At 49.2% G+C, this 27,870-nt stretch overlaps 1 protein-coding gene across 3 annotated transcripts; it reads left to right on the top strand.

Moving 5' to 3' along the window:
- pcnt (pericentrin) lies at positions 1–27,830 on the top strand. 3 transcript variants are annotated; one of them, XM_045225499.1, is made up of 54 exons: positions 1–368; positions 469–843; positions 949–1,471; positions 1,680–2,075; positions 2,200–2,514; positions 2,621–2,764; positions 4,551–4,806; positions 4,949–5,239; positions 5,337–5,416; positions 5,504–5,615; positions 5,755–5,881; positions 6,038–6,157; positions 6,277–6,460; positions 8,010–8,121; positions 8,231–8,271; positions 8,380–8,514; positions 9,037–9,310; positions 9,411–9,561; positions 9,770–10,223; positions 10,556–10,753; positions 10,901–11,005; positions 11,099–11,203; positions 11,377–11,529; positions 12,451–12,597; positions 15,188–15,348; positions 15,459–15,628; positions 15,759–15,940; positions 16,138–16,300; positions 16,413–16,655; positions 17,135–17,367; positions 17,454–17,570; positions 17,766–17,786; positions 18,173–18,409; positions 18,680–18,859; positions 19,003–19,155; positions 19,267–19,440; positions 19,603–20,520; positions 21,467–21,637; positions 21,761–21,938; positions 22,030–22,358; positions 22,601–22,703; positions 22,819–23,012; positions 23,084–23,296; positions 23,401–23,571; positions 23,729–23,928; positions 24,021–24,906; positions 25,038–25,241; positions 25,405–25,587; positions 25,730–25,956; positions 26,072–26,154; positions 26,258–26,393; positions 26,520–26,653; positions 27,337–27,398; positions 27,545–27,830. In XM_045225499.1, exons 1-53 carry the CDS (start codon positions 217–219, stop codon positions 27,378–27,380), a joined length of 11,358 nt encoding a protein of 3,785 aa, XP_045081434.1. In that variant the 5' UTR covers positions 1–216; the 3' UTR covers positions 27,381–27,398; positions 27,545–27,830. The 3 variants fall into 3 exon arrangements, with proteins under 3 accessions (XP_045081434.1, XP_041760284.2, XP_045081435.1); XM_041904350.2 differs by having other exon boundaries at positions 27,337–27,830; XM_045225500.1 differs by lacking the exon at positions 17,766–17,786 and having other exon boundaries at positions 27,337–27,830.
- Positions 27,831–27,870: the final 40 nt, after the last annotated feature.

The raw sequence follows: 27,870 nt of genomic DNA, 5'->3' as shown, positions 1-27,870 counted from the left end.
GACAGGAAGAGGAGAAGAGGAGACTTGGAAAGGAGGTACAGAGAGTCAGACAGCTGTTGGGGGAGAGAGAGAGGATGAGAGAGGAGGAGTTGGGATTCAAGGCTTCTAAAGACAAACTGAACCAGGCAAGGGCTAGTGTGGAGGAGGAAGAGGAGGAGGAGGAGTGAGGAGGAGAGAGAGAGGGATGAGGAGGAGAGAGAGGAGTGCCTTCTAGACATGTCCCTCCCCAATGATGGCACCCCGCTGTTGGAGCGCTACCTGTCCTCGGCCTTCCCCTCAAACACACACTCATCCTGGGCCAATGAAAGTCTGGAGGAGTGCAGCCTTCTGGAAGAGCACAGCCTGCTGGACAACTCTGGCAACTACAGGTCAGAGGGAAATGAATTGTGTGTGTTTTTGCCCTTATGGTGGATTTTCCCCCAATACAAATCACATCTCTCATCCCTCTCTCCCTCCATCCCACCACAGGTTTGAGCTGGACAGTGACATCGTCAGTGGTGGTGACCAATCCCAGCTGTCCTTTTCGCAGGAAGAACAAACTCACTTTTCCGCCCAACAATCCACTGCACAGTGCCCCCGCCACGACCCTGAGAACGAAAACATGCCCTCCTTCGCCTCCCAGTGGCAGAACGACCCCCTCTCTGTCTCACGTGACGCCAGCGAGACCTCTGAGAGACTCAGTGAGACGTCGGAGAGACAGGAGGTCTCAGACTTGGGCAAGGAGCTCCTCATCCAGCAGTGTGGAGATCTCAGGGAGGAGGTGGCTCTGAGGGAGAGGGAGAAGGAGGTGGTGATGGAGGAGTTGAGGAGGAGCGCTGAGGAGCTGGAGGAGGCCAGGGCCAGGTGAGTGTGTTATAGTGTGTGTGTGTACTTGTCTAGCATATCTTTGTGTGTTGGAGAACGTACAGCTCATGTTCATGGTGTGTCGGTGTGCCTGTGTGTTTGTAGGTGGGCCCAGGTCTCAGAGGAGCTGCAGGAGGTGCACTGGGAGCTTGAGGAGGAGCGGGAGAAGAGGAGGAAAGCCGAGGAGGAGGTCAGCCTGAAAACACACGAGGAGGACAATCTGAAGAACAAACTCTGCACCTTACTGGAGGAGAGAGAGAAAGAGCGGGAGGAGCGAGAGAAAGAGATGGAGAGACTCAACTCCTCTCCTCTCCTAGAGAAGGAGGGAGGTACCCTCCTCCCCAGCCAGGAGCGAGTGATGGAACAGCTAAAAGAGGAGAAATCTCTCCTCCTCTCTCGTCTAAAACAGCAGGAAGAGCTGCTCTCCTCTGTCCGGATGGCGAAAGGGAGCAACAAGGAGAACGAGGGGGAGCTGAGGGAGGTGGAGGAGGAGGAGAAGAGTGTCCTCCTCTCCAGGTTGAGGCAGCAGGAGCAGCTGGTCTCCTCTCTGCAGGAGGTGAAACAGGCAGGAGACTCTGTCTCCTCTGAAGTCCACGCTCTGTTCGGACGACAGCTACAGTCACTACAGGTGGCCAGGAACTTTCTTCTTCCTCCTTCTCTACTTCTCTTTCTATTTCAGTTTTTCTTCCCCTCTTCCTCCCCTATCACTTTTGTTTCTCCTCTTTCTCACTCGCTCAACTCCCTATCTTCCACTAGCTAATCCCTGTGTTTTTCTCTCTCTCTAATTGGTTTGATTGGTTCTAATTGGGTCCAAGCTAATAACCTCTCCTCTCCAGACCCATCGGGACCAGCTCCTAGCCCTACTGGAAGAAACTAAATCCAGGCACAAAACCACCACCGCCCTCCTCGGTCAGAAAACCCTGGAGCTCGACACCGTTCGGAAAGAGATGGACAGAGTCCAGAAGGAGGCGGAGACAGCGAGGCAGGCGGCGGAGGAGAGGGAGAGGAGGATGGAGCAGACTGAGAGGGAGAAGACAGAGGTAGAGTCTGAGTTGCTGTGTCTGAGACAGAACCTGTGTAACCTGGAGGAGGTCCAGGCCCAGGGAGCGAGGGAGAGGGAGGAGGGCAGAAGGAGAGAGGAGGAGATGGACAGAACCATGCGGAGGATGGAGAAGGTGATGGCGGAGGAGCTGGAGGAGTTCCAGAGACAGCTCCGAGCCAAGGAGGAAGAGGTGAGGAGGAGGATGGTTGTGTGAGGAGGAGGATGAGGAGGAGGATAAAGATGATTAGGCTATGATATGTATTTGGACCTGTTCAGGAAGTACTGAACAGACATGATATGAAATCTCTTTTCAGGTGGAGGAGGAGAGGGAGAAGTGGGAGGAGGAGCGGCAGGAGAAGGACGAGGAGGTGCAGGGGGTGCGACGTCTGCTGGAGGAGCAGCGGAGGGAGAGGGAGCAGGAGGTGAAAGCGCTCCTGGAGCAGCAGATGCGGTCTGTGGAGGAGGCCACAGAGAGACTGAGGAGCTCTCACAGTGAGGAAGTGCAGGAGCTGCAGGAGAAACACCAGGAGGAGGTGTCTGAGCTGAGCGGCCGTCTGGAGAGAGAGCTGCGTGAGCAGAGAGAGACGCTGGAGGAGGAGCAGAAGAGACAGATCAGCCTTATCAAACAGGTACACACACACAGACACACACCACAACAACAGTAACCTATATGCATACCTGTGTGCTGCAAGTCACTCTCTCTCTCCCTCTCTATCTCGTTCTGTCTGTCTCCAGGTGAACGAGAGAGAACACCAGAGGATGGTGTCGGAGATGATGTCACAGCAGAGGGAGGAGCTTAGCCGTTTGAAGGCAGAGCTATCAGGGGAACAGAGAGAGAGCATGGAGGCAGCCCACCAAGCAGAACTACTACAGATGCAGGTACACACACACAACTAGACACAGGCACACACACACACGCACACACACACAACCAACCCTACCAGGTTTTCCGTTAGCCGGTAATAGCTGGCTTTTGGTCGATAATTGTTTTTAATAAAACTGCCGCCGGCCAATTGTCCGGGAGAAGAAGAAAAAATCTCATTGCAAAATAATTATTTGTAGCCTATTAATTGATGGAAATACCAGTCGATGTAAATCCATTTGACCGGTCATGCTTATTGGTCTACAGGTTAATTTGCATAATTTAGTGGAATTACATTGGCGCGTGTGTATTTTCGTTGGTCGTTATGTTTATCACACACTCACAGCATACAGATACAGAGCCTATATGAGCGGAAAATCTGTCAGACAGTGGCGAGAGCTGCTGCTACAGGTCCTCAAACAGCTCATTTGTTCCTGCTGGAGTGAAATGTGCTTTTATAAGCCCAATCATTGTGCAACAATTCTAAATGCAATGTGTTAAAAAATGTTTTGATGGCCACGATTAAAAATAGCTACTGGTAATTGAAGCTCGCTTCCCATTCGCCATTCAACTACAACGGTAGGCAGGCACTTTACAATGAGCAGGAGGCCGTATGCATTTTGAAAAAATATACTTAGTAGTTTGAAACCTGAACATTTTACTTCATATATGAGGCATGTCTTGCATTGCTTCAAAGTAAAATCCGATCATAGAAACGTGGAGGCAATTATTTTGCAAAGACTTCCAAATGCCATTGAAACCAGTAGCCTATTTCTTTAATGTTCTATTGGTTTTCAAATAAACTTCCTTTCGTTGTCCAGTAACCAAAGGCACAATCCTAGTCATATTAGCAACCCATGCTAGTTGCTGCATCTTTAGATCTCCCCTCTTTCAAAATTTCGACTGGATATTTTAATCTCTGTCACATGAATGAGTGCTTTTGACAACGGTGTTTTACTGCTAATTGTATTATGGAACGAACATACTCGCGTAGCCTACTGCCTTGGCGCATTGCTGCGCTTATAATGTGAAGAAATAATAGTTGATCAACATTTTACGCTAAATGATCTGTTGCATCGGCCTCATTGCTTTTTAAAGTTAAAACATTTTTTAAATGTACTCTAGGCCTACTGGTTGTATGAATTTGGGATCTATCATCCCACAACTGTCCCAGAGTCTGTTTGGAATAGGCTATTTCTTTATCGCACAGAACGACAAGCTGACCAATAGAATAGCGTAACTTTTTTATGGGGAAGATTAGATTGATTCGATTTTGCTGTTCGTTATTCGTCTTGTTGGCTAAGGAAAAGTAATTGTGGCAGTTAATCTAACATCTTCAAAGTGCGCATCGGAATTCGCTAAGGACGCATGCCATTGCAGCCTCGAGTTGCATGTTCTGTTAAAGCTGCGATATGTAACTTTTTGGGCAACCCGACTGTCATTCTCATTGAAAGCAATTCTAAGAAGCGGTAGATCGGTTTTATGTGTGCTATTTCTATGCTTCCCATTCTTAAGTTTATTTTTTGCGTCTTTTTTGGTTTTGTACACCAGCTGAAAATATATTTCACAGCGGTTTAGATGGTACAATGATTCTCTAAACTATACTTTCTGCATAGTGCATCTTCATTCTGAGCACTGTGGGTGTACGCCTTAATCAGGTTACGCACCCAATGCATATGGGTCCGGTAAATTTCTCAAATGTCCGTTCAATTAAAATGCTGCCGGTCAGATGTCCGGCGCCACATTTTCCTAATGGAAACCCCGCCCCCTACCTACCTCTCTCTCCTATCTATCGCTCTATAGAGCCAACAGTCCCTGGAGCTGGAGGCGCTGCGTCTGAGCCTGACCAACCACCAAACGACCCAGCTGGAGCTCTCCCAGGCCAACCTGCAGCGGGAGCGGGAGGCCTCTCTAAGCGAGCTCCAGGCTTCCCTCAGGGAGAAATGGGCCCAGGAGAGGGCCGTGCTGCAGACCAGACAGCAGTTTGAGGTGGAGCGGCTGAGAGCTGAGAGTGAGGAGAGGATCCAGCGAGAACAGCAGGAGTATCACAGGAACATGGGTGAGGATGATGGTAGTGGAGTAGGGCCCTCTCACTCAGACGCTCCAATGCATAGCTCTGTTGGTTAACAAATGGACCTTCATCTTACCTGATTGAGTTAACTACCATTGGTGACACTGTTTGTCGTTGTGTGTGTGTGTAGATGCTCTGAGGCAGGAGTGTGAGAGTCGTGTCTCCCAGGAGAGAGCGTCCATGGAGGAGCGGCAGGCTGCAGAAATAGAGGCCTTGAGGTCCCGGTGGCAGCAGGAGTCAGAGAAGGCCCAGTCAGAGCTCCAGACATGGCTGTCAGAGGCTCGGGCGTCACTCTCCTCTACCCAGGCAGCCCTCACCCAGACTGGAGCAGATCTGTCCGAGGCCCGGGCAAGCCTGGAGGAGCTCCAGAGGCTGGAGGGGGAGCTGAGCCAGGCCTGGACCGACAGGGACGCTGCCGCCCGTGAGTCAACTAAGTCTTATTTATGTGTTATTGCTGTTGTCCATATGTTGTAAGCATGTGATAATGATGTTATGAATGTGTTGTTGCTACTCTCCAGGTGCAGTGGAGGATCTGGTGTCCAGCCACCAGGTGGTGCTGCAGGAGAGAGAGGAACAAACACGGCAGCTACAGCAGGAGGTGAACACACATGCTCTTCTGTTTCTGAGATTTGCTTTATGCTTTGGATAGTGCCTTTCCTAAACTCTCTCTCTCCCCTTCCTCTAGGTGTGTCGTCTGCATGGGGAGCAGCTGACTCTGAGACAGACTTGTGACCAGGAGGTCTCTCAGCTCTGGGCTCAGATAGACAACATGAGGACCAGCCGCCAGGAACTGGGAGGTGAGTACTCACACACTCTGGACCTATGCTAGAACATAATTCGTCAAGTAGTACAAATTGGTTCGATTGGTCAACCAACAGAATTTCGGATACCTTCTCTTTTTCCATCTCTCTCTTTTTCCTTCGCCTCTCTCTCTAGAGTTGAAGGAGCAGCTGCTAGCTCGTTCGTCGCGGGTTGATGACATTGAGCGTCTGAAGGCGGAGTTTAACGAGCAGAGGCGGGAGATCAAGGAGCAGAACGAGGTCGAGCTGGAGAACCTGAGGAGGTACACACACACACACCTATGCAGATGAATGTGCTCACCTACACACACCTATACAGGTAGATAGATAGATGCACAAGGTATACAAGTGAACACACACCAATGTAAACCCATGCAAGTGAACACACACTTACACCCCATTAATGTGTACCTGGTCAGGTACTTTGAGCAGCGTCTGCGAGTAGCAGAGGAGAGCTACCGGGAGGAGATAGCCCTGCTGCAGCTGAGACTGGTGGAGGGAGCCCTGGAGGACTCTGTACTCAAGACCCAGGATGCTAGGTACGCTAATGCTAGTCGGCCTTGCTTGGCTAATCTGCCCACCAGCCGCCAATTACACACAATCTATAAGCCTGGGCCAGTGGTGGGCCATCTTACTGACCGCTGTCGTGTGTGTGTAGTTTCCTGTCTGAAGGGAGAGGGGAGGAGGAGAGGAATGATATTCTGACTGAGATCACACTGAAACTGGAGAAACACCAGGAGGCGTTTGACTCGCTGCGAATCCAGTTGGAGGAGAGACACACTCAGGAGCTGTCTAACCTACGGTCCTCTATGGCCCTGTCCTACAGAGAGGAGCTTCTACAGGTACACACACAACACCAGGGTTTCCGGTAGCCGGTAATAGCCGGCTTTTGGCCCCCAAAAAAGTATGCAATGCCGGGATAAATAAATAAATCCCATTGCCAAAATGTGGGTATTCATTGATTGAAACATCAGTCGATGTAGCGCGAGAGCTGCTGCTACAGATCGTCAAACAGTTTGTTCGTTGCTGCTGGAGTGAAATGTGCTTTTATAAACCCAATCATTGTGCAACAATTCATAATGCAGTTTTGATTTCTCATCTGGTAATTGAAGCGCGCTTCCCATTCACCGTTCAAGTGCATAGGCAACTAGGCAGGCTTCAGCGCGTCACACACCACTTTGCAATGCGCTGGAGGCAGTATGCATTTTGAAAACATATACTTAATTGTTTGAAACCTGAACTAATTATGAGGCATGTCTTACCTTGCTTCAAAGTAGCCTAGCCAAAATCCAACCAGATGTGCAGGCAATTATTTTATAAAGACTTCCATATGCCATTGAAACCAGAAGCCTATTTATTTTATGTTCTATTGGTTTTCAAATTTCTTTCATTGTCCAGTAGTAGCCAAAGGCACAATCCTAGTCATATTAGCAACCATGCTAGTTGTTGCATCTTTAGATCTCCCCTCTTTCTAAATTTCGAACGGATATTTTCATCTGTCTCTTGAAATCGCTGGCATGTGCGTTGCTCTTTTGACAATGGTGTTTTCCGCTAATTGCATTATGGAATGAACATTTGCGCGTAGCCTACTGCCTTGTGCTCATTGCTGCGCTTATAATGTAAAGAAAGAATAGTTTATCAACATTTTACGCTAAATGTTCTGATCTGTTGCATGAGCCTCATTTGCTTTTTAACGTTTTTTGGGGGGAAGTAGCCTAGGCCTACTGGTTGGATGAATTTGGGATCTATCATCCCACAACTGTCCCAGAGTCAGTTTGGAATAGGCTATTTCTTTATCCCACAGAACGACAAGCTGACCAATAGAAAAGGTCAACTTTTCTACTATAGTAGATTGACGTAGGCTAGTGATTTTTCTGTTCGTTACTCCTCTTGTTGGCTGAGGAAACGTAAATGTGGACAGTGATTCTAACATCTTCAAATTGCACATCGGAATTCGGTAAGGACACAGGCTATTTCATCCTCGAGTTGCAGTTCTATTAAGATGAACTACCATAATCTAAATGGGATTTCTGTCATTCAGCATACTGTGGGGTGGATGCCCTAATCCGGTTAAGCACCCAATTCATATGGGTCTGGGAGTAAAGTGCCAGTAACCGAAAGGTGCTGGTTCTAATCCCAGCAAAGGGAAAATGTCATGTTTGAGCAAGGATTAACTAATTGCTCTGTAAGTCGCTCTGGATAAGAGCGTTGCTAAATGAAAAAAAAAAAAAAAAAAAAATACATTTAAAATGTTGCCGGTCAAATGTCCGGCGCCACATTTTGCTACCGGAAACCCTGACACACACACACACACACACACAAGAGCTGTCTCACCTATGATCCACCATGATCGGGCCTAGTCTTTCCCTCACTCTTTCCTTTTCTGTCTAGGTGCGATCGGACCTGACTGATCGTTACTATGGAGACCTGCAGGAGCTGAAGACTCGCCACGCCCTCGAGATGGAACAACTCCGCGCTAAACTGTCAGACGGCCATGTCAGAGGTATACGGACTCACACTCACACACACGAGCAATTTGAATATTCTTCAACATAGAAATAGATTTTCTCTCTCCTTCAATGAATCCTTCTCCTCTAATCTGTTCCACACAGAGCTGACCAGGGTGCGTCTGGAGGCTGCCAGACAGGTGGAGGTAAGAATGATGACAGGGAATGAATTAGATTCTGTAAATCGAGGTGAATCAGAGTTCTGTTAAGTTTCCAGTGGGAGTAGGATTTCTAATGTCATGTGATGTGAACAGGTGGAGGTGGAGCATAGGATGTGGTGTCACTCTGAGGAGCTGCAGACCAGAATGACCATGATCCAGAACCTGGAGACACGACTGGCTGCCCTGACAGACACACACACCCTGAAGCTACGCTCACACACTCTGAAGGTACACACACACACACTCTGAAGGTACACACACACACACACACTCTGAAGGTACACACACACACACACACACTCTGAAGGTACACACACACACACACTCTGAAGGTACACACACACACACTCTGAAGGTACACACACACACACACTCTGAAGGTACACACACACACACACACACACTCTGAAGGTACACACACACACACACACACACTCTGAAGGTACACACACACACACTCTGAAGGTACACACACACACACACTCTGAAGGTACACACACACACTCTGAAGGTACACACACACACACACACTCTGAAGGTTCACACACACAATATGAAGGTTCACACACACACCCAGGAGGTACACACGCACTGGAGCTACACGTTCACTGAAAATATACACACACACTGGAGAAACACACACTCATAGCAAGTACATACATACATTATTGTATGAGTGTGTGTGACAGGGTAATGAGTGTTGCCACATGTTGACCCTGAGTGACCGTATGTTGACCCGGGTGTTTGTAGCTGAAGCAGAACTTTGCTGAGGAGCTGGGTGTGAAACTAGCAGAGGAACGTAAGGAAGAGAGGGAGCGAGTGATGGAGGAGATGACCCTGAGGAGAGAGGAGGAGGTGCAGAGGCTCAGACAGGAGCTCCAGGAGGAGGAGGAGGCGCGGGTCTCTGCCCTGAGAGAGGAGCTGGAGAGCGGGATGGAGGAGGAAAGGAGAGCTCTGGAGAAAGGGATTGAGGAGGCGAGAGCGGCACTCAGGAGTCTACAAGACTCACTGAACAACGACCAGAGTAAGTACACGAAAATGTTTTGTGTAGTTCAACAACTTCCTTGTTCTCCTGTCACTTCGTACGGTCTTTGCTCTTTGTGTCTCACATGTCTCTCCCCCAGACCCCCAGGCAGTGGCAGTGAGACGGAGGCTAGAGGCCCAGTACGAGGCTGAGCTGACCAGGGCCAAGTCCTCCATGGCTGCTGAGGTCAAGGAGCTGACCGCTCTGCTTCAGGAGCAGGGAGACCAGAGGCTACGCCAAGCCCAGGACAGGTGAGACCTGGTTGGGGTAAAACACCCAGAGAGACTGGGGGGGGTCTGGAGGTTAATACAGTGTGTTTCATATAATACCAGAGATTCTCACTATCTAAGTGAAAGTTTGCCCCATAGTAAACAAATACATTCACAGAGCGAGTTAACGCTCTGTATCTGTCCATTCGTCTCGAAATGAATCTGGCTGACCTCTTCTGCATGTGTGTAGGTTCCAGGAGGAGAGGGGGGAGTTGGAGCAGCGTCTGGCCCAGCAGGGTGAGGTTTCTCTGGGGGAGCTGAGGGAGGAACACATGGGCGCCATGGAACTCCTGAGAACCACGCTACTGACCAACCACACGAAGGACATGGACACGCTCCAAACCAATCACAAAGCAGAACTGGACTCCTTGTTGGCCAATCACAAGGCTGAGCTCAAAGCAATGGCAACGGAGATTACAACAAAACAGAAGGAGGAGCTTGTTGTCTTGGAAATCAGCCTTGAATCAAAACGCAAGGCAGAGCTCGATCGCCTGGAGGCGGTCCTACAGGAAACCAATCAGGCTCAGCTAGAGGCACAGGAGGCGGAGTTAGAACACCGGCATCAGGAAGAGAGGGAAGAGCTGGAGAAGAGGATGCTGGGTAATATGGACACCCTGGAGGCCACATACCTGAGGGAGATCCAGGTAAGAACACACACACACACAGTTTTAAATCTTGTATATCTATTTATTTATTTTTTATTAACCTTTATTTAACTAGGCAAGTCAGTTAAGAACAAATTCTTATTTACAATGACGGCCTACCCCGGCCAAACCCTCCCCTAACCCGGATGACGCTGGGCCAATTGTGCGCCGCCCTATGGGACTCTCGATCACGGCCGGTTGTGATGCAGCCCGGGATTGAACCCGGGTCTGTAGTGACACCTCTAGCACTGCGATGCAGTGCCTTAGACCGCTGCGCCACTCAAGGAATCTATATTCCACATCTATTTTATCTTCATGTTCCCATATCTCAGACTCTGCGCGATCAGAAGTCTGTGCTTGAGACGGAACATAAGCAGGAAGTGGAGCGTGAAAGGTCAAGGCTTAACCAGGAAGTGGAGCGTGAAAGGTTGGAGCAGCAGTCTGTCAGGGAGGAGCTTAGGAAGGAGCTGGCTCAGCTTCACATGGAGAAGTTTAGCGCCATGGCAACAGAGCTCAGCCACACCCACCAGGTGAGACAACAAAGTGGTCATTTGAAGTCAAGGAAAGATGCAAATTCACAAAAAAAGAATAGATGTATTGTATATTCATTAGACAATTCTGATGTTATCTCTCTTTCTTGCTCTCTTGCTCGATCTCTCTCGCTCTCTCTCTCTCAGAATGAGTTGACAATCCAGAAAGAGGCCTTAGAAGCTCAGTTGTCTGTCCAGAGAGAGGCCTTAGAGGCTGAACACCACACGGCTCTGGAGGCCCTCAGGAAAAAGGTACTCATCCCTCTATCTCTTGGCTGGTCCATCCATTAATCTGACCATCCGTCCATCCATTCAGGTGTTTGATCTCGTTGTGTCTGTCCCCAGGTCATGGAGTTGGCACAACAGCACTGCACCGCCTTAGAGGAGCTCACACACACCTACACCTCAGAGACACAGCAACTCAACACACAGCACCAGCAGCAGCTTCAGGTCTGACATACTTACACACCATCCCGGAACATTCCATTCCCCTTCTCAGTAGTCTTAATGCTGACTGTGTCTCTAATGGCATATAAAAGCGAAGGGATTACTCTCTCATTGTGCGTTCACAAACTGTATTAGACGAGGGGTCATTGTGTGTGTGTGTGTGTGTGTGTGTATAGGAGCTAAAGAGTGCATCTGCGAGGGAGCTACAGGCGTGTCGCCGGGAGCTGGAGGAGGAGTCGTCAAGGCAACGGCTGCGCTTCCTGGAAGAGGTTGAGCTTCTGAAGGCCCAAGCAGAGGAGAGACTTCAGCAGATGATCAGCCAACTGAAGGTGAGAGAGATGGAGAGAGGGATGAGGAGGAAGGATGGATGACAGGTGGAGGAAGAGGAATTAACTTGCTGTCTGAAAAGTTAGAGGAAATATTCATCGTATTTCTTGAAGCCACCAAATCCTTTCATATCTATACAAATGCCTAGGGCAAAGGGGGACTTAGAGAGAGGGTGGGGGAAACGGAGTGAGGTCTTCATCAGCCTAAAACATTGCAATGAACTATACAGGAGCATATGCAACAGTGGTGTGGGAATGTCTTTTAGGACACATTTCAGCTGAACTCGTTCGGTTGTGCAGCTGACTAGTTATCCCGTTTCCCCTTTTCCTGTCAGGATGTTACAGTAGTCTGACATTGGTGCTCCATGTGTAGATCACTGAGAGAAACTGAATTCTGACAGATTACATTATATAATGGGGCTGTATTTTGGAGGTCTCTCGCTCTGTGTGTGTGTGTGTGTGTGTGTGTGTGTACACACACAACCCAGCAGGACCAGTTCTCTCCCAGGGTTAGCCCATGCTTGGCCAGTGTCCCATGAGATTTACACAACCATAATCCTTCCTTCATATAGGACAGTGTGTGTTTTTGGTATCTGTATTTCTGTGGGTGTGTGTTACTGCCACGTGAACAGTGGCTAAATGGGATGGATTTTAGCTTTTGATCCTCAGATGCAGGTTTTATTTTGTACCCTTTAAAAAAAAAAAAAAATTATGCATTTGAGCTGAGCGAAAGCTAGCAGTCTGTTAGTCAGTCAGTCCAAATCAGCCTGGGAGTTTTTGGTTGTAGTTTTAACGTAGAACGTTGGAAAAGGGGAGAGCTGTTACCCAATAACCTTGGGGGGGAGTTTTAGAACAAGTCCTAGAACAGAAGTGCGGTCTGTCTGGCAGTTTGGACAACATGACCAACATCTCTTTCCTCTGAAGGCGGAGTTTGAGGAGCAGAAGGAGGCGGAGCTAGCAGAACAGAGGCGGAGCTTCAGTTCTGAGCACGAGCAGAAGGAACAGAGCTACACCGACAAGATGAGCCAGCTCACTGCACAACTGCTACAGCTGGACACTGTGGTGTCACAGGTAACCCACACCACACACACCAGAGTATGTGAGCGTGCCCAGTTTGGCTGGAGCGTCGGCCTTCTTGCCGGCTCCAATTTCTCTCCAGTAGCACTCACTTCACCAGCTCAGGGCATGCCCGGCCCAGCATGCATTGGTAGTGTACTTGTGTGCTGCTATAGCCCTTTGCTTCATCTACTGTCATGGAGTTCGCTAAATATTTTCATAAACTGATAAAACACACAGGTGCAAAATCAAGATGTAGTGGTGATGTAGTGTCCACAACTAAAGACTCATTGTGGAATATGAGAAAGCGTGATGGTGTACTTACTACATGCACATGCTAAAAGAAAGAAACGAGGTGGGTAGATAACTAAGTGTTACATTGTAGTAAAGTATTTATAAACCAAAAATCTGATCTCTTAAACGTTTCGTTCATGTTTGTTCTATTATCTATACAATAGGCTGTAATTGATTTTGGCCCAATAGGCCTGGCATATTCCAACTTTCAAGGAGCTTTCCGTTTTGATTGGGTTATTTTGCCTAAAAACCTTTAGGCCTACCTATATAAAAATATAAATATCTGCATCCCCAGTGGCTCTGCAAGTGTGGAGAGGGTATTCTCCGCTGCTGGCCTGTTCTCCAGGCATCATCGTATGAGCCTGAAGCCACAGAGTGGCCAAACTTGTGTTTCTAAAAATGAATTCAAAGGCACTAATAAGTCATTTTTCATTTAATTTGTATTTAATTCTAAGTAAGTCACAGCCTGTATGCGCAATTTATAGACTATAATGATTTAATACACCACTTTATGTCCCTACCACTCACAAATGCTTCACAATGTATTTCTTTGTAGGCTATAGCCTTGAAATAATGTAAATAATATAGCCTAAATCAGTCATTTCCGTTCCTCCTTAGACTCCCTGTCTGACCTATTTAGAGTGTTTATATGCTGTTTAATATGACATGTAGCCTATTTGAAATGATGAGCGCTTCTTACATTCACCTTTTCATGTTTATTAGAATACTTTTCATTCAAATCATATAGTTTGGTTTCAATACTTCAAAACCAAATGGTAGGTCCAGGTAGTCACAAAAATAGATGGGTGTTGGTTAAATTGTGATTTTAATGAATGGCGCAAATGCCGTTTTCTTTCCTGTGAGCGCGGAGCGGTTTTTAGCAGAGCGGTTGGAAAGGACTTGGAGCGAAATCCCACTCCATGAGCAGGATTTCCAACCGCTCAACTCCACTCACATACTCTAACACACACACACACACTGTTAGTAGGAAATGAATTCTGTGGGCAAGACCAGACAAGCCCAACTATCAACAGGGCTAGAGAGGGGGGAACAAAGGGAGAAAGGGGAGAGTATGGGAGATATATAAGAGGAGAGGAGAGAGTTGGGTTACAAAGAGAGAAGGGAAGAGGGTGATTGTGGCGGGAGACTTGCAGGAAGAGATTTAAAAAGAGGGGAGGATGTTGTTTTTTTCACTCATAATGTCTAGAAACACACACACTCACAGCCCAGTGGCTCTTCTAAAGGGATTATCTTCCTCATTAATCTCAATACTAATCCCGTGTGTGTTCTGTCCGGCATGCACACACCCTGCTGGCTGGATGAAAATCTCTAATCTCTCATCATGCATGATGGCATTTCAGTTACATGCACATTCGTCCATTTGTCTATCCATCAATTATTTTTGTTAATCTATTCATCCATCCATTACTCCCAGTATGTTTATCATGGGAAAGTTCCCATGCTAACCATGACCAGTTCTGCTTTCTATCCAACCTTATTCATAGAGACAATCCGTTCAATGCTAATGCTATTTTAGACCCCCCAGGGGTGTGGGGTGTGTTTCCATTGTGTTTGTTTCCATGGATCAGGTAGTGTGGGGTATTTGTGCTCCAACAACTACCCCCCACACCCCCTTCCTTAATCATAAGGGATAATGGCGGGGGGATGTTGCTAAGGCAACTAGTGTTGGTTGTTAGACATAGAGGGAGGGAGAAAGAGAGGGAAGAAATTGTAAGAGAACGAGCGAGACTGCGGGAGAGATGAAGAGAGGAGCCAAGTAAAAGCTTTGGGAAGGAGAGGTAAAGGGATTCAGAGGGAGAGAGAAGAAATGGGAGGTAAAGGGAGGTAAAGGGAGGGAGGGAGTTCAGCTTTCAACTCACTCCCACTCAGTTGATGTTGAGGCAGAGAGCTGCTGCCTGCCAGGCACGCAGGATTACACCGTCGTTTGTGTTTGTGTAGCTCTACGTGTGTGTGAGAGTGCTTCCTGGAAGGCTAAACAGGCAAATCTTAAACTAATGGTGACTGGAATTGGAGACTCTGTCCCTTTCACTCTCTCTGATTGGACATTACGAGACACATGGTTCTGCTTTTGGTCATGTTATGTAAAGGGAGTGTGATGTTGAATGCAACTGTGGTATCTATGACTGGGAGGACGATTATCTGATCATGTTTAGTGATGACTGGTTTCCTGTCTCTGGCTTCTCTTCTCTCTGGCTCTCAGCCACACACTGAGGTTTGTGTTTTGAATGTGTCTCTGTCTGTCTTTGTATCAGTCCTGCTGTCCTATGACACTCTCTCTCTCTCTCTCTAGTTGCGAGTGGAGGTGGACAGTCTACAGGGGGAGTTGGAGGGGAAGAGATCAGAGATGGAGACCCTGGATACACTCCTCCAACGGCGAGAACGAGAGAGTCAGGAGGGAGGCAACCTCCTCAACATGCTCACTGAGGACCTACACACTGCCAAGGAGGAGAGGTGAGGCTGTCTGGATGAATGTAGGCCTGACTACACAAAAATGCCTTTTTTTTATTTTTTATGGAGTGTTTGTTGGTCATTCTCCTCTCACTTTGACCTCTGACCCCTAGGCGCTCTCTCCAGTCAGCCAATGAGAAGCTGAGGAAGGTTCTGGTTGAGGTGGTTCTGAGCACCATGGCAATGGAGGAGCTGATTGGCCGCCGTGTCGGCGAGTGTGTTGGGGTCAAAGGTCATGATCAGAGTGAGAGGCCAGGAAAGGAAACAACCAATCAGGAGACGGGTGGGTTGAATCTAACAACTGTACCTGTGTCCTTTAAACATTTGTGACAGGAAGTGAACAAGTACACGCTTGGGAAGAAAGGACTGATAACTGTGTGTAATACCTGACCAGTCTCCTCTCTCTCCACTAGGTGTCTCTGTAGCAGATATGTCGACAGGCGATCTGGATCTCTCTCAGCGTGTGTGTGAGAGCCTTCTTCTGGCAGAGTCACAAACACACTCTGGAGGAGAGGAAGCAGCCCTGGGAGCCTGCAGCCGACTACGCCACTCTGTGGACACACTCCTGGAGCTACTCACACACGCTAACACACAGGTAACCCACACTAGCTTGTTGGTATGCAGAGTCATCGCTTAATTCACAATGAACGCTTGAGAGGTTAGTGGGGGGGTCAACACAACATTCTATGCATTGAATTTGTATGAAACTCAGCCACTGATCTTTGTGTTCCTCTGTCTCTCTCTCTCTCTCTTTCTCTGTCTCTCTCGTTCTCTCTCGGTCTCGCTCTCTAGTTGGAGGTGTCTTGTTCAGTCCATCTGTCTCTGGAGGAGAGATTTTCCCAGGGCCGTTCAGACTCCTCCCAGATGCTGCTCCAACACCAGCTCGTATTGGACCAGCTGGACCAGGAAGCGGGGCTAAAGAGCAAGCTCCAGCTGGAGCTCCACAAGGCCGAGGGTCAGTAGAGATACTGTGTATCTCCATGTGTTTTTAGAATCTTTGTTTGTAAACACAGTTGGATATTGTGTGTGCATTCATGTATCTGTGTGTGTATACTTTGTGTGTGTAGGTCTGTTGGAGGGCTATGTGGCTGAGAAGGCAACTCTGGAAGAATCTCTACAACAAAAGGAGGCTCAGGAAGAACGGCTTGTTGAGGAGCTAGAGGGCCTCCGGGCGCAGCTGCACCAGAAGGAAGGCCTCACCTCGGAGCTGGAGGACCTCAGGGTGCAGCTGCAGGAGCTCAGCGAGGAGCACAGTCTCCTCCTGCGCCAGAAGGTCCATCTCACCGCCGGACTGGGAGAGAGAGAAAAGGGTGAGGGAGGGGGTAGAGAAGACATTGTAGTTTAAACTAAACTGGGATTGATTATAATCTTGATATATTGCATATGTTTTTGTACATTTAGTGTATGTGGTTATGTTAAGTCCTGTTCTTAGTTGTCCGTTCTCCCTGTAGGGTCCTGTCAGAGTATAGAGGGGGACACAGGTTTGTCGCTCAGAGTCCTGTGTGTGTCTGTGTTTGTGCGCTTTAAAAACTGCCCCGTCTCATTTCTCAGACAGAGGCCATGGCGTGGGGATTAGTGTGTGAGTCGATTTATGCAGTGTGTTTTTTTGTGTGGTTGTATTTGTTTGCTATGACTTGTGGTCAAGGTTTTTTTCCCCTGACCAATTCTATACTTCCCCTTATCTATAGGAAGTGCATGTGTGGAAGGATTGTGTGTGTGTCATTGTAGAATTTGTGAACATTTGTGTGTGCATGCGTGTTCCTAACCTCCTGTGTTTTTGTGTGTGAAGGCCTTCTGGTTGAGGCAGATCGTCTGGCCCAGGAGAGGCTGTGTGTGCAGCGGCAGGCGGAGAAAGACCGCAGCTCACTGTCGCTGCGCCTCAGGGCTCTGGAGACCGAGCTAGAGGAACAGGAAAGCCAGGGCCTCACGGCGGAGCAGCAGCACAGGGCTCAATCAGAGGACCTCCAGCAGCGCGTCCAGGCCCTCGAGAAGCAGCTCAAACACAACAGGCAGTTTATCGACGTAAGTGTCACGCTTTGGGGAAACGTATGGATGTGTAAACACACACACACACACACACACTCACATTTATCTCTGTCTGTCTCCAGGAGCAGGCAGTGGAGAGGGAGCATGAGAGGGATGAGTTCCAACAGGAGATCAGAAGTCTGGAGGCTCAGCTCAGACAGCCAGCCAGACACTCTGCTGGGGCCAGCAAGGGCCAGAGGGTAAGACGCACACAAACACGCATCCTTACCTTAGTGTATTGGCATGTGTTACGTCTTTAATACTGCAGTGTTTACTGAAGACAATATCTGATGTTGAGTCATTATAGATATTGGATGTTTCTAATGTTAAGAGTTGAATGGACCTGTTGCTGACTGTTTGCTGTGTTTTGTGTTTTATTTTATGGAATGCTCTAGATTGAGGACTTGGTTCTGCAGGTATGGAATCTCACTAGTGACTCCTATAGCTCCCCCTTGACTCCTCTGCCTGCCCCCACCGGTGTGTGTGTGTGTTGTGATCACACCTGCGTGAATAACTGTTACGTAATCATTGTAGATACATCTGCCGTTAGAGCGCCGCCCCGTCGGTCTCCTTTCTATCTCTCCATCCCCCTCTTCTCCATCTTGCTCTATCATCCTCCTCTCCCTTTCTCTACCATTCCTCTGTATTGCTGCTCTGTCGCATGGCTTCAGTAGTTGTAGTGGCTGCAGACCCGGAATGGCTTTAGTAAACCCGTCGTGTAGCTTAACATGGGAAACCCCATAGTACCCTGGCAACTGGAGCCCTCAGATCCAACATGACCTCCCTGTGTTGCTTTCTCCAGGTGGAGAGCCTTCAAGCCCTCATCAGGGACAAGACCGAAGACCACTCCTCCCTGCTGGCAGCCAATCAACAGGTCCAGCTCGAGGTTGCCGAGCGCAATGAGGAGATTGACAAGCTGGCTGGGCGAATTAGGGAGCTGGAACAGGCATTGCTAAGCAGCTCAGAGAGCAGCAGAGCTGTCAGTCAATTGGAGCAGGAGATACACAGAGCTCAGCAGAGAGAAGAGGAGCTCACACAGGTAAACTCTCTCTCTCTCTCTCTGTCTCTCTCTCTGTCTCTCTGTCTCTCTCTCTCTCTCTGTCTCTCTGTCTCTCTCTCTCTGTCTCTCTCTCTCTCTGTCTCTCTGTCTCTCTCTCCTCTGTCTCTGTCTCTCTCTCTCTGTTCTCTCTGTTTTTCTCTCTTTTCTCGTTTTTTTTTTGTCTCTCTCTGTCTGTCTCTCTCTCTCACACACACACACACACACACACACACACACACACACACACTAAATGACTCTCTCTCCCTCCAGGATAAGGAGTCGTTGCAGCAGCAGCAGTTGTCAAATCGTCTCCAGATTTCAGCGCTGCAGTCTAAACTGGACGAGACCCGTCACCGTTACAACAACAACGCTAGCACCCCCGACCCCATCCAGCTTCTCCGAGACGCGTTGGACACAGCACAGCAAGACCTGCAGGACAAGGAGCAACAGGTGTGTGTCGGTGTCGGGGTGTTTGTTTAGTGAAAGGCCTAAAAGAGCTTCACTGCTACCTGCTGGCTAGTGTATAGAGATCTTTGGCCAGAGAAGATTAGTTTGCTTGGTTGGATTGATTTGTTAACTTGTGGGTGTTCTAGGTGTGTGTGTTGGTTGGTCAAATGGAGCAGACTCAGAGAGACCTGACCATAAAAGAGGCGGAGTTAAAACACCTCACACTCCAGCTGGAGCTCCTGACCAATCAGAACACGGCTACCGTCACCCAGCTACACGACCAAGTCGCTTCTCTCAAGGTGGGTCAGCTACAGTTTTCAGTCACGCTAGTACTTGTTAGACCTCTCTTACACCAACAATGATTTTCCCAGTGTATTCTAAATCTCCCCCCTGTGTCTTTCTCTGTTTAGGAGACAGTTTCAGCCCTTACCTTTCGCCTGGAGGAGAGAGAGATTGAAGGGGAGGAGAGAGAGGAGGAGAGTCTCCCGTCTGCTCTGTTAGAGGAGAAGAATGAAGAGATAGATCACCTGACCCAGGAGATACACAAGCTGGAGCTGGAGCTGGAGACAGCCAGGGACATCACGGTACACACACACACAGACCTCCGTAATCCAGCCCCGTTATATAACGACATAATCTGTCAGAATTCAAACTACTGTGACCTCATTGTAATACACACTACACACACGATGGCACTCTCCTTATTTTTGCCTGAACTTGAAGCCATTCTCCCGGTCTCTCTACAGGCGTTCGAGACAGAACTTGAAGACCTGCGCTCCCAGGTGGAGCACCTCCGCTGTGACATCATCAGGGTGCGTCAGGACAAGCAGGAAGAGGAGGAGCGGCTTCACGAGGTCATCAGCACGCTACAGGCGGAGCTAAACACCCTTGGCCCCGCCTACCACGAGGTCAGCGACCTATCACAAGAGGGCGACAGTGTTAACCCTTCGCCTGCTCCCAGCCCGGAACCTGCCAACTACCCCCAGTACCCCCAAAAAGAGAGAGGAGCACCGAGAGGAGGAGAGGGCGACAGTCTTAAGCAGGAGATGCGTCTCCTCCACGCCTCCTCTTCTCGTTCTCTCCGTTCTCGTGTGGAGGCCCTGCAGGGGCAGCTGGAGGTGACGGTGGGAGAGAAGGAGGCGATGGAGAGACTGCTGCTCTCTCAGGAGGAAGAGTACAGAGGACAAGGGGAGGAGATGGGGAGGAGGCTCAGGGACGAGAGGGAGAGAGGGGAAGAGGTAAAGAGACAACTCGATCTAAAAGAAGCTGAGCTTGAAGAGGTTAGAGCCAGGAAAGAAGAGCTGGAGGAGGAGAGGGATGCAGCTGTGGAGGAGAGTGCTCGCTGGCAAGCTCTTGCTCAGGAGACGAGCTCCCTGCGAGGGGAGAAATCCCGGCTAGACTCCCTGGTCCTGGAGCTAAAAACAAGGGATGAAGAGAGAGAGAAAGAGACGGAAGCCGTTCTACAGACCGTGGTGGCCCTCGAGACAGCGAAAGCAGAACTTTCGTCAGAACGCGAGGCGCTGCGGAAGAGGGAGTGCCGACTCCAGGAGGAAATAGAACGCCTCCAGCAGGAAGTGACCTCTCAGAGGGCCCGTCTCCAGGAAGTCAGCCGTCAGCTGGAGGAGAGGCGAGCCGACCAGGAGGAGGCTCAGAAGGAAGTGCTGGTAAGTGGCGGCAGCGTCGGCCAATCAGATTGACTCAACATGTGGCATCAATTTAAACACATTTCTTTCTAGCCATGTAGGAGCGGTGGTATCTGTAGTAGGATTAGTTATTTGTAGAATTAGTTGGTAGGTGAAGGTTGACGCAGAAAGGTTAAGTTGTCTGCTTTGAAAGCCTGCCTTGATGTTTATATTCAAACTTGAGTAAATCCATTCAATTTAGCCTCACTAAGTCTAACTTGCAACGCTGTCTAAGTAGCTTTCACTAATTTAGGTCAGATCAGCTCCCTCTACCACAGCTGGCTATGGTTAGAGGGAGAGAGTGAAAGAGGGTGGGCAAGAAAGTGAATCTTTGGAGAAAAAGCATCTGCTAAATGGTATATTTATAGAGAGGGAGAGACTAAGAGCTGGCGTAAAAGAGAGGGAGAAACTACGAGATGTTGATGTGTTGCACCCAACAGAAGAGTGTTACTCACAGAGGAAGTGACCTCATCAGAAAGAGGAAGTCAGTAGAGGTCAGAAAACAGTTCCGTGTTGTGAAGTTCTTGCACACTGGTATTTATTTACTTTATTTCTGAAAATGGAGAATGGAGTATAATTTTCTTGCCATGTGTTCTGGAATGGGAGTTGCTATTTTAAACACTCTTGGTGAACAGTTTGTTATAGATTTGTGGTTGGGGAAAATAATGATGGTGTTGAGTAGGGTTAGTTATACACTGCATTTTCTGCATATTGTGTGTAGGAATGGGAAGGGATTTGTGTTGGTGTGTGTTTTGCACATGTTTCTTGTGCTGTCTTTTCATGGTTTTTAATGCTGTTCTTGAATGAATCAAAGCCCTGGATAACAGGTTGCAAGAAAGATTTTGTGCGAAATAGACTGATTACATATTTGATGGTGCTGTTGATATTGATCATACTCATGATGATGATGAAGGCTGTTCTCTTACAGACGTGTGCTGAGGAGACTCTGGCGAAGGCTGACGCTGCCCTGAGACAGAGGGAGGAGGAGCTACGGCGACTAGGGGCGGAGCATCAAGCCCTAGGGGCAGAGTTAGCAGCTGTGAAGGAGGGTCTTTGCTCCAGCACAGAGAGAGCTGAGAAACTACTGGAGGAGGGACAGGTATGTTCTGTGTGTGTGTGCGCATTTTAAACTGAACATGCAAAATTGTTTTTCTACTGTACATTTTAAAAGGACTGTAAATGACACTGTTTTCTCTGATTGTTTCGTTCACCTGTCAATCAGACCAAAGACCGGGCCCTGGCTGACCTGGAAACCAATAACCAGCATCTGAAGGCGGAGCTCCGGGGCCTACAGGAAGACCTAGCCGTGCAGGAAGAGGAGCTGGCCTATCAGCAACGAGAACTGCTGCAGCTCAGACAGACCTGCAACCCGCACAACAGACAGACACACTCACTGAAGGGTGAGTACACATTCAAGCTGCTACACAGACAATGGTGTTTCTCTAATGAGTGCAGAGCTGTTGGATGACAGTGATCATCTTCCTCCTCCAGACGTCTCACCTCGAGGATTCGAGGACGGTGTGTCTCGCAACGAGTCCCTGAGTTCCCCAGAGGTTCTCCGTCGACTGGACTGTTCTGAGGAGAGAACCAGAGAGGACCGGTTCCAGCACTCTGTTCTACACGGTTCTAGACTGTCTGACCTCAGTGCTTTAAACAGCACAGGCCTGGAGCTCCAGGCTAAAGCCTCCCCCAGGGGACGGCAAGACCAGCCCTGCCCAGGGACAATCAGCCCAGAGCTGGGCACACACAGCACCCGCTCCCCTGGGTCCATCTCTGCCTCGGACAACCTCTCCATGTTGGACTCAATGGACGCTGACAAGGTGGGTGGGATGTTGGGAAAAGTGTCCACACACACATACACACATACAGTACCAGTCAAAAGTTTGGACACACCTACTTGGTTACTACATGATTCCATATGTGTTATTTCATAGTTTTGATGTCTTCACTATTATTCTACAATGTAAAAAATAGTTTAAAAAAAGAAAAACCCTTGAATGAGTAGGTGTGTCCAAACTTTTGACTGGTAGTATCTGTTAAACCTCTCTCTCTCTGCTGTCAGGTAAATGAGCTGGAAGCCCTGGACCTGACGGCCCCTCCCTCATCTCTTGGCTCCGCCTCCTCTCTGTCCGCCCCGGAGTGGGCCAGTGACGGATATGGCAGCAGTAAGTCTGTTTGTCTGTCATTTTGTTGGTCTGTCTGTCTGTGTTCATGTGTCTAACTTCTCTCTCTTCCCTCTCTCTCTCTTCCCTCTCACTCTCTCTCTCTCTCTCTCTGTAGATGTCAGTTCAGAGCTCGGTGTAAGACTCAAGGTAGAGTTGGAGCAGACCGAGAGGCTGGACGCTCAGTTCTTGGAGTACCTGCATTGTCGAGGCATGAACCCCGCAACCAACACACACACCGACAACACACACACCGACAGCGCCGCCGGGAGTATGAGCTACAGCGACGAACTGTTGTCTCCTGAACTACAGGTATGAACACACACATACACACCTTAAATGTTACAAATGAACCCTATACCAAACTGTGGGTGTGTTTCCAGGGTTTGTTGAAGAGAGTGTACCAGGAGAGCTGCAGGGTTCTCGCCCTCTCCCAGCGTAACGCCCCCTCCTCCTCTAACCACCTCTCATTGGACCAGACGATCTGTCAGTCAGACTCTAAAGCTCCTCCAATGGGCTGGGAGCAGGAGAAGAGGGCGTTACAGGAAACTGTCATCGCTCTGAGAGAACTGCTCTGTAGGATGGCACAGAGGCCGGTAAGATGTGTGTGTGTGTGTGTGTGTGTGTGTGTGTGTGTGTGTGAGATGTGTGCTTAACTTCTGCATGTGTGCATACTGACCCTCCTGTGTGTGTTTAACAGGAGAACTCTGTGGATGCTGGTTGGAGCAGAGGGCTGCAGGCTGCAGTAAGGGGTGTGCTTGACTGTGAGAGGGCGGGGCTTCGCTCTGAGCTGCAGGCCTTCCTCTCCTCCCGCCCTGAGATAGACTCCACCCACCTCCTCCGTCAGCTGGAAACACTGCTACAGAGACAGGTGTGTGTTTGCACGAGCGTGTTTGGAGTAGTCTCCACTAAGGCACTCCTGTACACTGTAAAAAAGCTTCATTGTATCTGCTTAGCTTAATTGAAAGGGTAAAAAAAATTAAGCTATCCTTCTCTCTCCCCTCCCTCGCTCTCCCTCATCTCTCCAGGAGGAGCAGCAGCGTGTTGTGGTGGAGCGTCTGCTCTCTGCAGACAGACACGGTCTGCAGCTGCAGCTCTCCCAGGGGGAGGAGTCATCTAAAGGGGAGGTGTTATCCAGGCTGAGGGCGGAACTAGAGGAGAGCAGCGAACGACTTAACTCCTCCCACAGCACCCAGCAGGAACTACACAACGAGATCCACAAACTCGGGTACACGCACGCACGCGCACACACACATACATACATTCTCGTATGCACACACACATAAATAAATAAATAGTGATGTGTGTGTCCTCTCCCAGGCTGTGTATAGAGGAGTGTGAGGAGGCTGTAAGGAGGGAGCAGACCAGAGTCCAGCAGCTACAGCAGGAGCTGGACCAGGAGAGAACTCACACACACCTCCGGGAGAAGGAGGAGGAGCAGCAGAGATCAGAGGTCGTGACCCTGAGGGGTCAGCTGGACCAGGAGAGGACGACCTCCAGTAACCTCCGACAGGAACTCCAGATAGAACTCTCCCGCGGCCACCTCCTCCAATCACAGCTCGACACACGGCTAGCCGATGCCCACAAGGAGCTCGAGGAGGAGTGCGCCCGTTCCGCCCGGCAACTTGACACTTTCCAGTCACAGGAAAAGAGTCGGCTGGAACACTTCCTGAAAGAGGCTGAGTCCCGCCTAGCCGACGCACACATGAAGGAACTGGAGGAGGAACGCGAGCGCTCTGCCCGGCGTCTCGATGACATCACACGCAGACAGGAAGCGGATGCGTCCCGAGACAGGAAGTTCATCTCGGAGCTCCGCTCTCAGCTGGAGCAGGAGAGGAGGCAGGGGGAAGAGCTAGCCACCGTGACAGACGGGCTGAGGGCGGAACTTCTGCAGAACCGGAGGAGAGTAGAGGAGGAAGAGAGGAAGAGGAGTGAGGAGGCACAGAGAGATCAGGATGCTGCAGCCCGCCTCAGAGTTACTATGGAGACACTCAAGGAGCAGAAGCAGGAGGCTAGTCGTGCATTGGAGATAGAGCGAGAGCGTTCTGGTCGCTTAGGGGCGGAGCTCAACGAGCTGAGGGAGAGGATTCGATTGGTCAATGAGAAGGGGAGAGAGCAGGAGGAACAGAGGGAGAGGGAGAGGAGGAAGGAGAGACAGGAGCAGACAGAGAGAGAGAGGCGACACGAGAGGACAAGCAACAAACTGGTGAGATTTACACACAACATTTTGTCATTGCCTGTCTGACTGGTAATACAACAGTGTCTCAGCCACTTATATACCATCTTTCTTATTTACTCTCCTGTGTTCTTTCTCTCTCTCTCTCTTTCTCTCTGCAGTGTGAATTGGAGTTATTGCGGCAGCAGGACCAGCAGAGGATGAGAGATCTCCAGCAGACTCTGGCTGAGCTGGAGAGGGAGGAGAGAGAGATGGCTACAGAGAGACTGTCCAACCGACACCAGTACAACTCCAGCCCACTCCAACCCAAGAACAGCACCTCGTCTGGGCCAGACCAGACCAGCCCAGCCCTATACAACCACCAGGTACCAGAGCGCTGTTTAAATGGCTGGTCATAGCAACATGAAGCACTGGAGACAAGCTAGACGGCAGTTTTTAAAATGTATTTATGCTGTTTTGGGGGATTTGTGACTACAATAAATGAGTTTGATAAGGACCGTGATAACCAATTTCTGTCTCTCCCTGCAGTCTTCCTCCTCTTCCTCAGCGCTGGTGGAGAGGTTGTTGAGGGAGAACTCTGACCTGTCGGCCCGTGTGAAGGAGCTGAGTCAGGAAAGGGTTAACCTGAAACACACCCTGTCCTGTCTGGAACGACAGCTACGACAGGCAGAGATTGAAAACAGGCCCAGCACTGACCTCAGCAACAGCAAGGTGAGATACACGCAAACGAACAAACTCACTCACGCACACACACTCAACCTCTGGGCAGAAAGTCCCCATGGATCCCCTGGTGTAAAGTCCCTTGTCTTGACTTACCTTTAACCCTGTGTTTCTGTCGCTGGCCCTCCTCTAGTTCCAGCGACTGTATGAGCGCTACCTGCGGGCTGAGAGCTTTAGGAAGTCTCTGGTCTACCAGAAGCGCTACCTCCTGCTGCTACTGGGGGGCTTCCAGGACTGTGAACAGGCAACCCTCTGTCTCATCGCCCGGATGGGGGCGCACCCCTCGCCCCCCCACGCCCACACACACTCTCCCCTCTCACGCTTCAGAGCTGCAGTACGAGCTGTCATCGCCATCTCACGGTGGGTTGGGTGTGAGGGTGTTGGGTTGGTCGTGTGTGGGTGGGTGGGTGTTCAATGTTAAAGCTATGGGTCTTTGTGTTATGCATGTTAACCCTTTCCTGTCCTTCTCCTCCAGGCTGAAGTTCCTGACCAGGAAGTGGCAGAGAGTCGTCAGGAGAGGAGTTACGACAACTGTCACTGTCAACGGACATAGCACAGGTGCGTATGAGACAGACAGCCAGAGCTATGAAGGTAGGATTACCAACGTCACACAGGTAAGGGACATCGACAGCTCAGTGTGTGACCTTTCTATTTCTCTCAGCTTCCAGAACTGAGGTTTTGAGGCAGCAGCAGCCACACAACTCCTCTCCACCCACTAGAGACAGCAGCCCTAACCATAAGGGCGTGGCCTCACCTCTGGTTCCACCAATGAAATCACCCTTCAGGCTGCACAACCGGTACTGCTCCTTCCATAGTAAACTCTAACGACATACCTTGATATTTCATTTCTATCCTTTTCTACCTGTTCTCTCCTCTCCTCTTCTCTCTTATTCTCCCCTCTCTTCCTCTCCTCTTCCCCCTAGAGTGTATTCCAACCCGGTCCTGTCCTCTGAGCGTGCTCCGTCCAGTGTTCTGTCCCAGGATGCAGAGCGGTCTCTGACAGACTACATCCACCACCTGGAGAACGTACAGCAACGCCTGGGGGCTGCACGGCCAGGTACACACACACACACTGGTTGCACATACTGGTTGAGCACACACTCACTGAATGAGATGGGGGAGATCAGAGGTGACAGGGAAGAAAGAGGGGCTTTAGCTTGGTGATGGCATCGTACCACGGCAAGTCCACTACCCACAATCCCCCGGGTTAGGGGACGGCATTGTTACCATGGACACACTTCCTCTCTGACAAACTGATCATTCAATCTCACCACCTCCAATCCCATCTCCTGACCCAGTTAGCAGCGCTTACTTAGCCCCGCCTCCAAGTTCCTCTGATATGATTGGCTATCGGCAGCGGTGGCTGCAAGAGAACAGGACATGGTTGTACCTCAGCTGTCTGTCCCCCATCTACCTGTACGGCCCAGGTGAGGACCTAACTACAAGTACCAGAATACACTGCTTCGTTAATATCTCCCCACATCACCCTCACCGTACTGAACAAACTACAAGTACCAGGATGTCTCAGGGTAGGGCACAATTTGGTGTAAGCAGGCACGTGTGGATAGTCACTACATAGCCATTCTGAAATGGACAATGGTCCATTGAATAGTTTTCTTCTGTACTGGGGGTGTTTTTCACAGGCACCTGAGTGTTCATTTGTTTGTTTGTGAGAGAGAGAGATTGTGTGTGTGTTGCTCTTTTATCTGGTTCTGACACATTGTTTTCTCTCTCCTCCAGACTCTCCATCTCTTCTCTCCTACCACAAGAAGTCTGACCGCTGAAGGAAGGAATGAAGCAATGTATGAATGCCTCCTTTCAATCCAACATCCTTATGATCCATGTTCAAATATACAAGGGAATGTATTTGTCTATTATCTGATTTAGAACGTTAGATTTTTTTAAAAGACATAAATTATTTTTTTAAGATTCGTTTTTTTCTACACAGATATTTCTACTGTCGACCTCCGAGTTATAAGAAGAACTCCTAAGAAAGTATTAGATCGCTATTTTTCTACCTGAGTTTTATACAAGTTTGTATCTCTGATTCTGTATATATGTTCGCGGTTGTTAATATTTGTTAGTTTCACATGTGGATAAATGTGTAACGTTTCGCACTGGAATTCCGAGCTATAGATCAAAGCTGGTGAACATGTTTTGTCAATTATTTTATTTTTTTTATAGATCACCATTTCTACAAAATCAATAAATATTTGTATTATGTGATTACCTGACTTGAGCATTGGGTGTGTATCTTTTTAAGGCAGGGCCGAA

This window comes from Coregonus clupeaformis, chromosome 16 (genome assembly GCF_020615455.1).
Source record: "Coregonus clupeaformis isolate EN_2021a chromosome 16, ASM2061545v1, whole genome shotgun sequence".
Lineage (NCBI taxonomy): Eukaryota > Metazoa > Chordata > Actinopteri > Salmoniformes > Salmonidae > Coregonus > Coregonus clupeaformis.
Note: the sequence above shows the minus strand (reverse complement) of the source record. Positions and strands in the feature narration are given on the sequence as shown.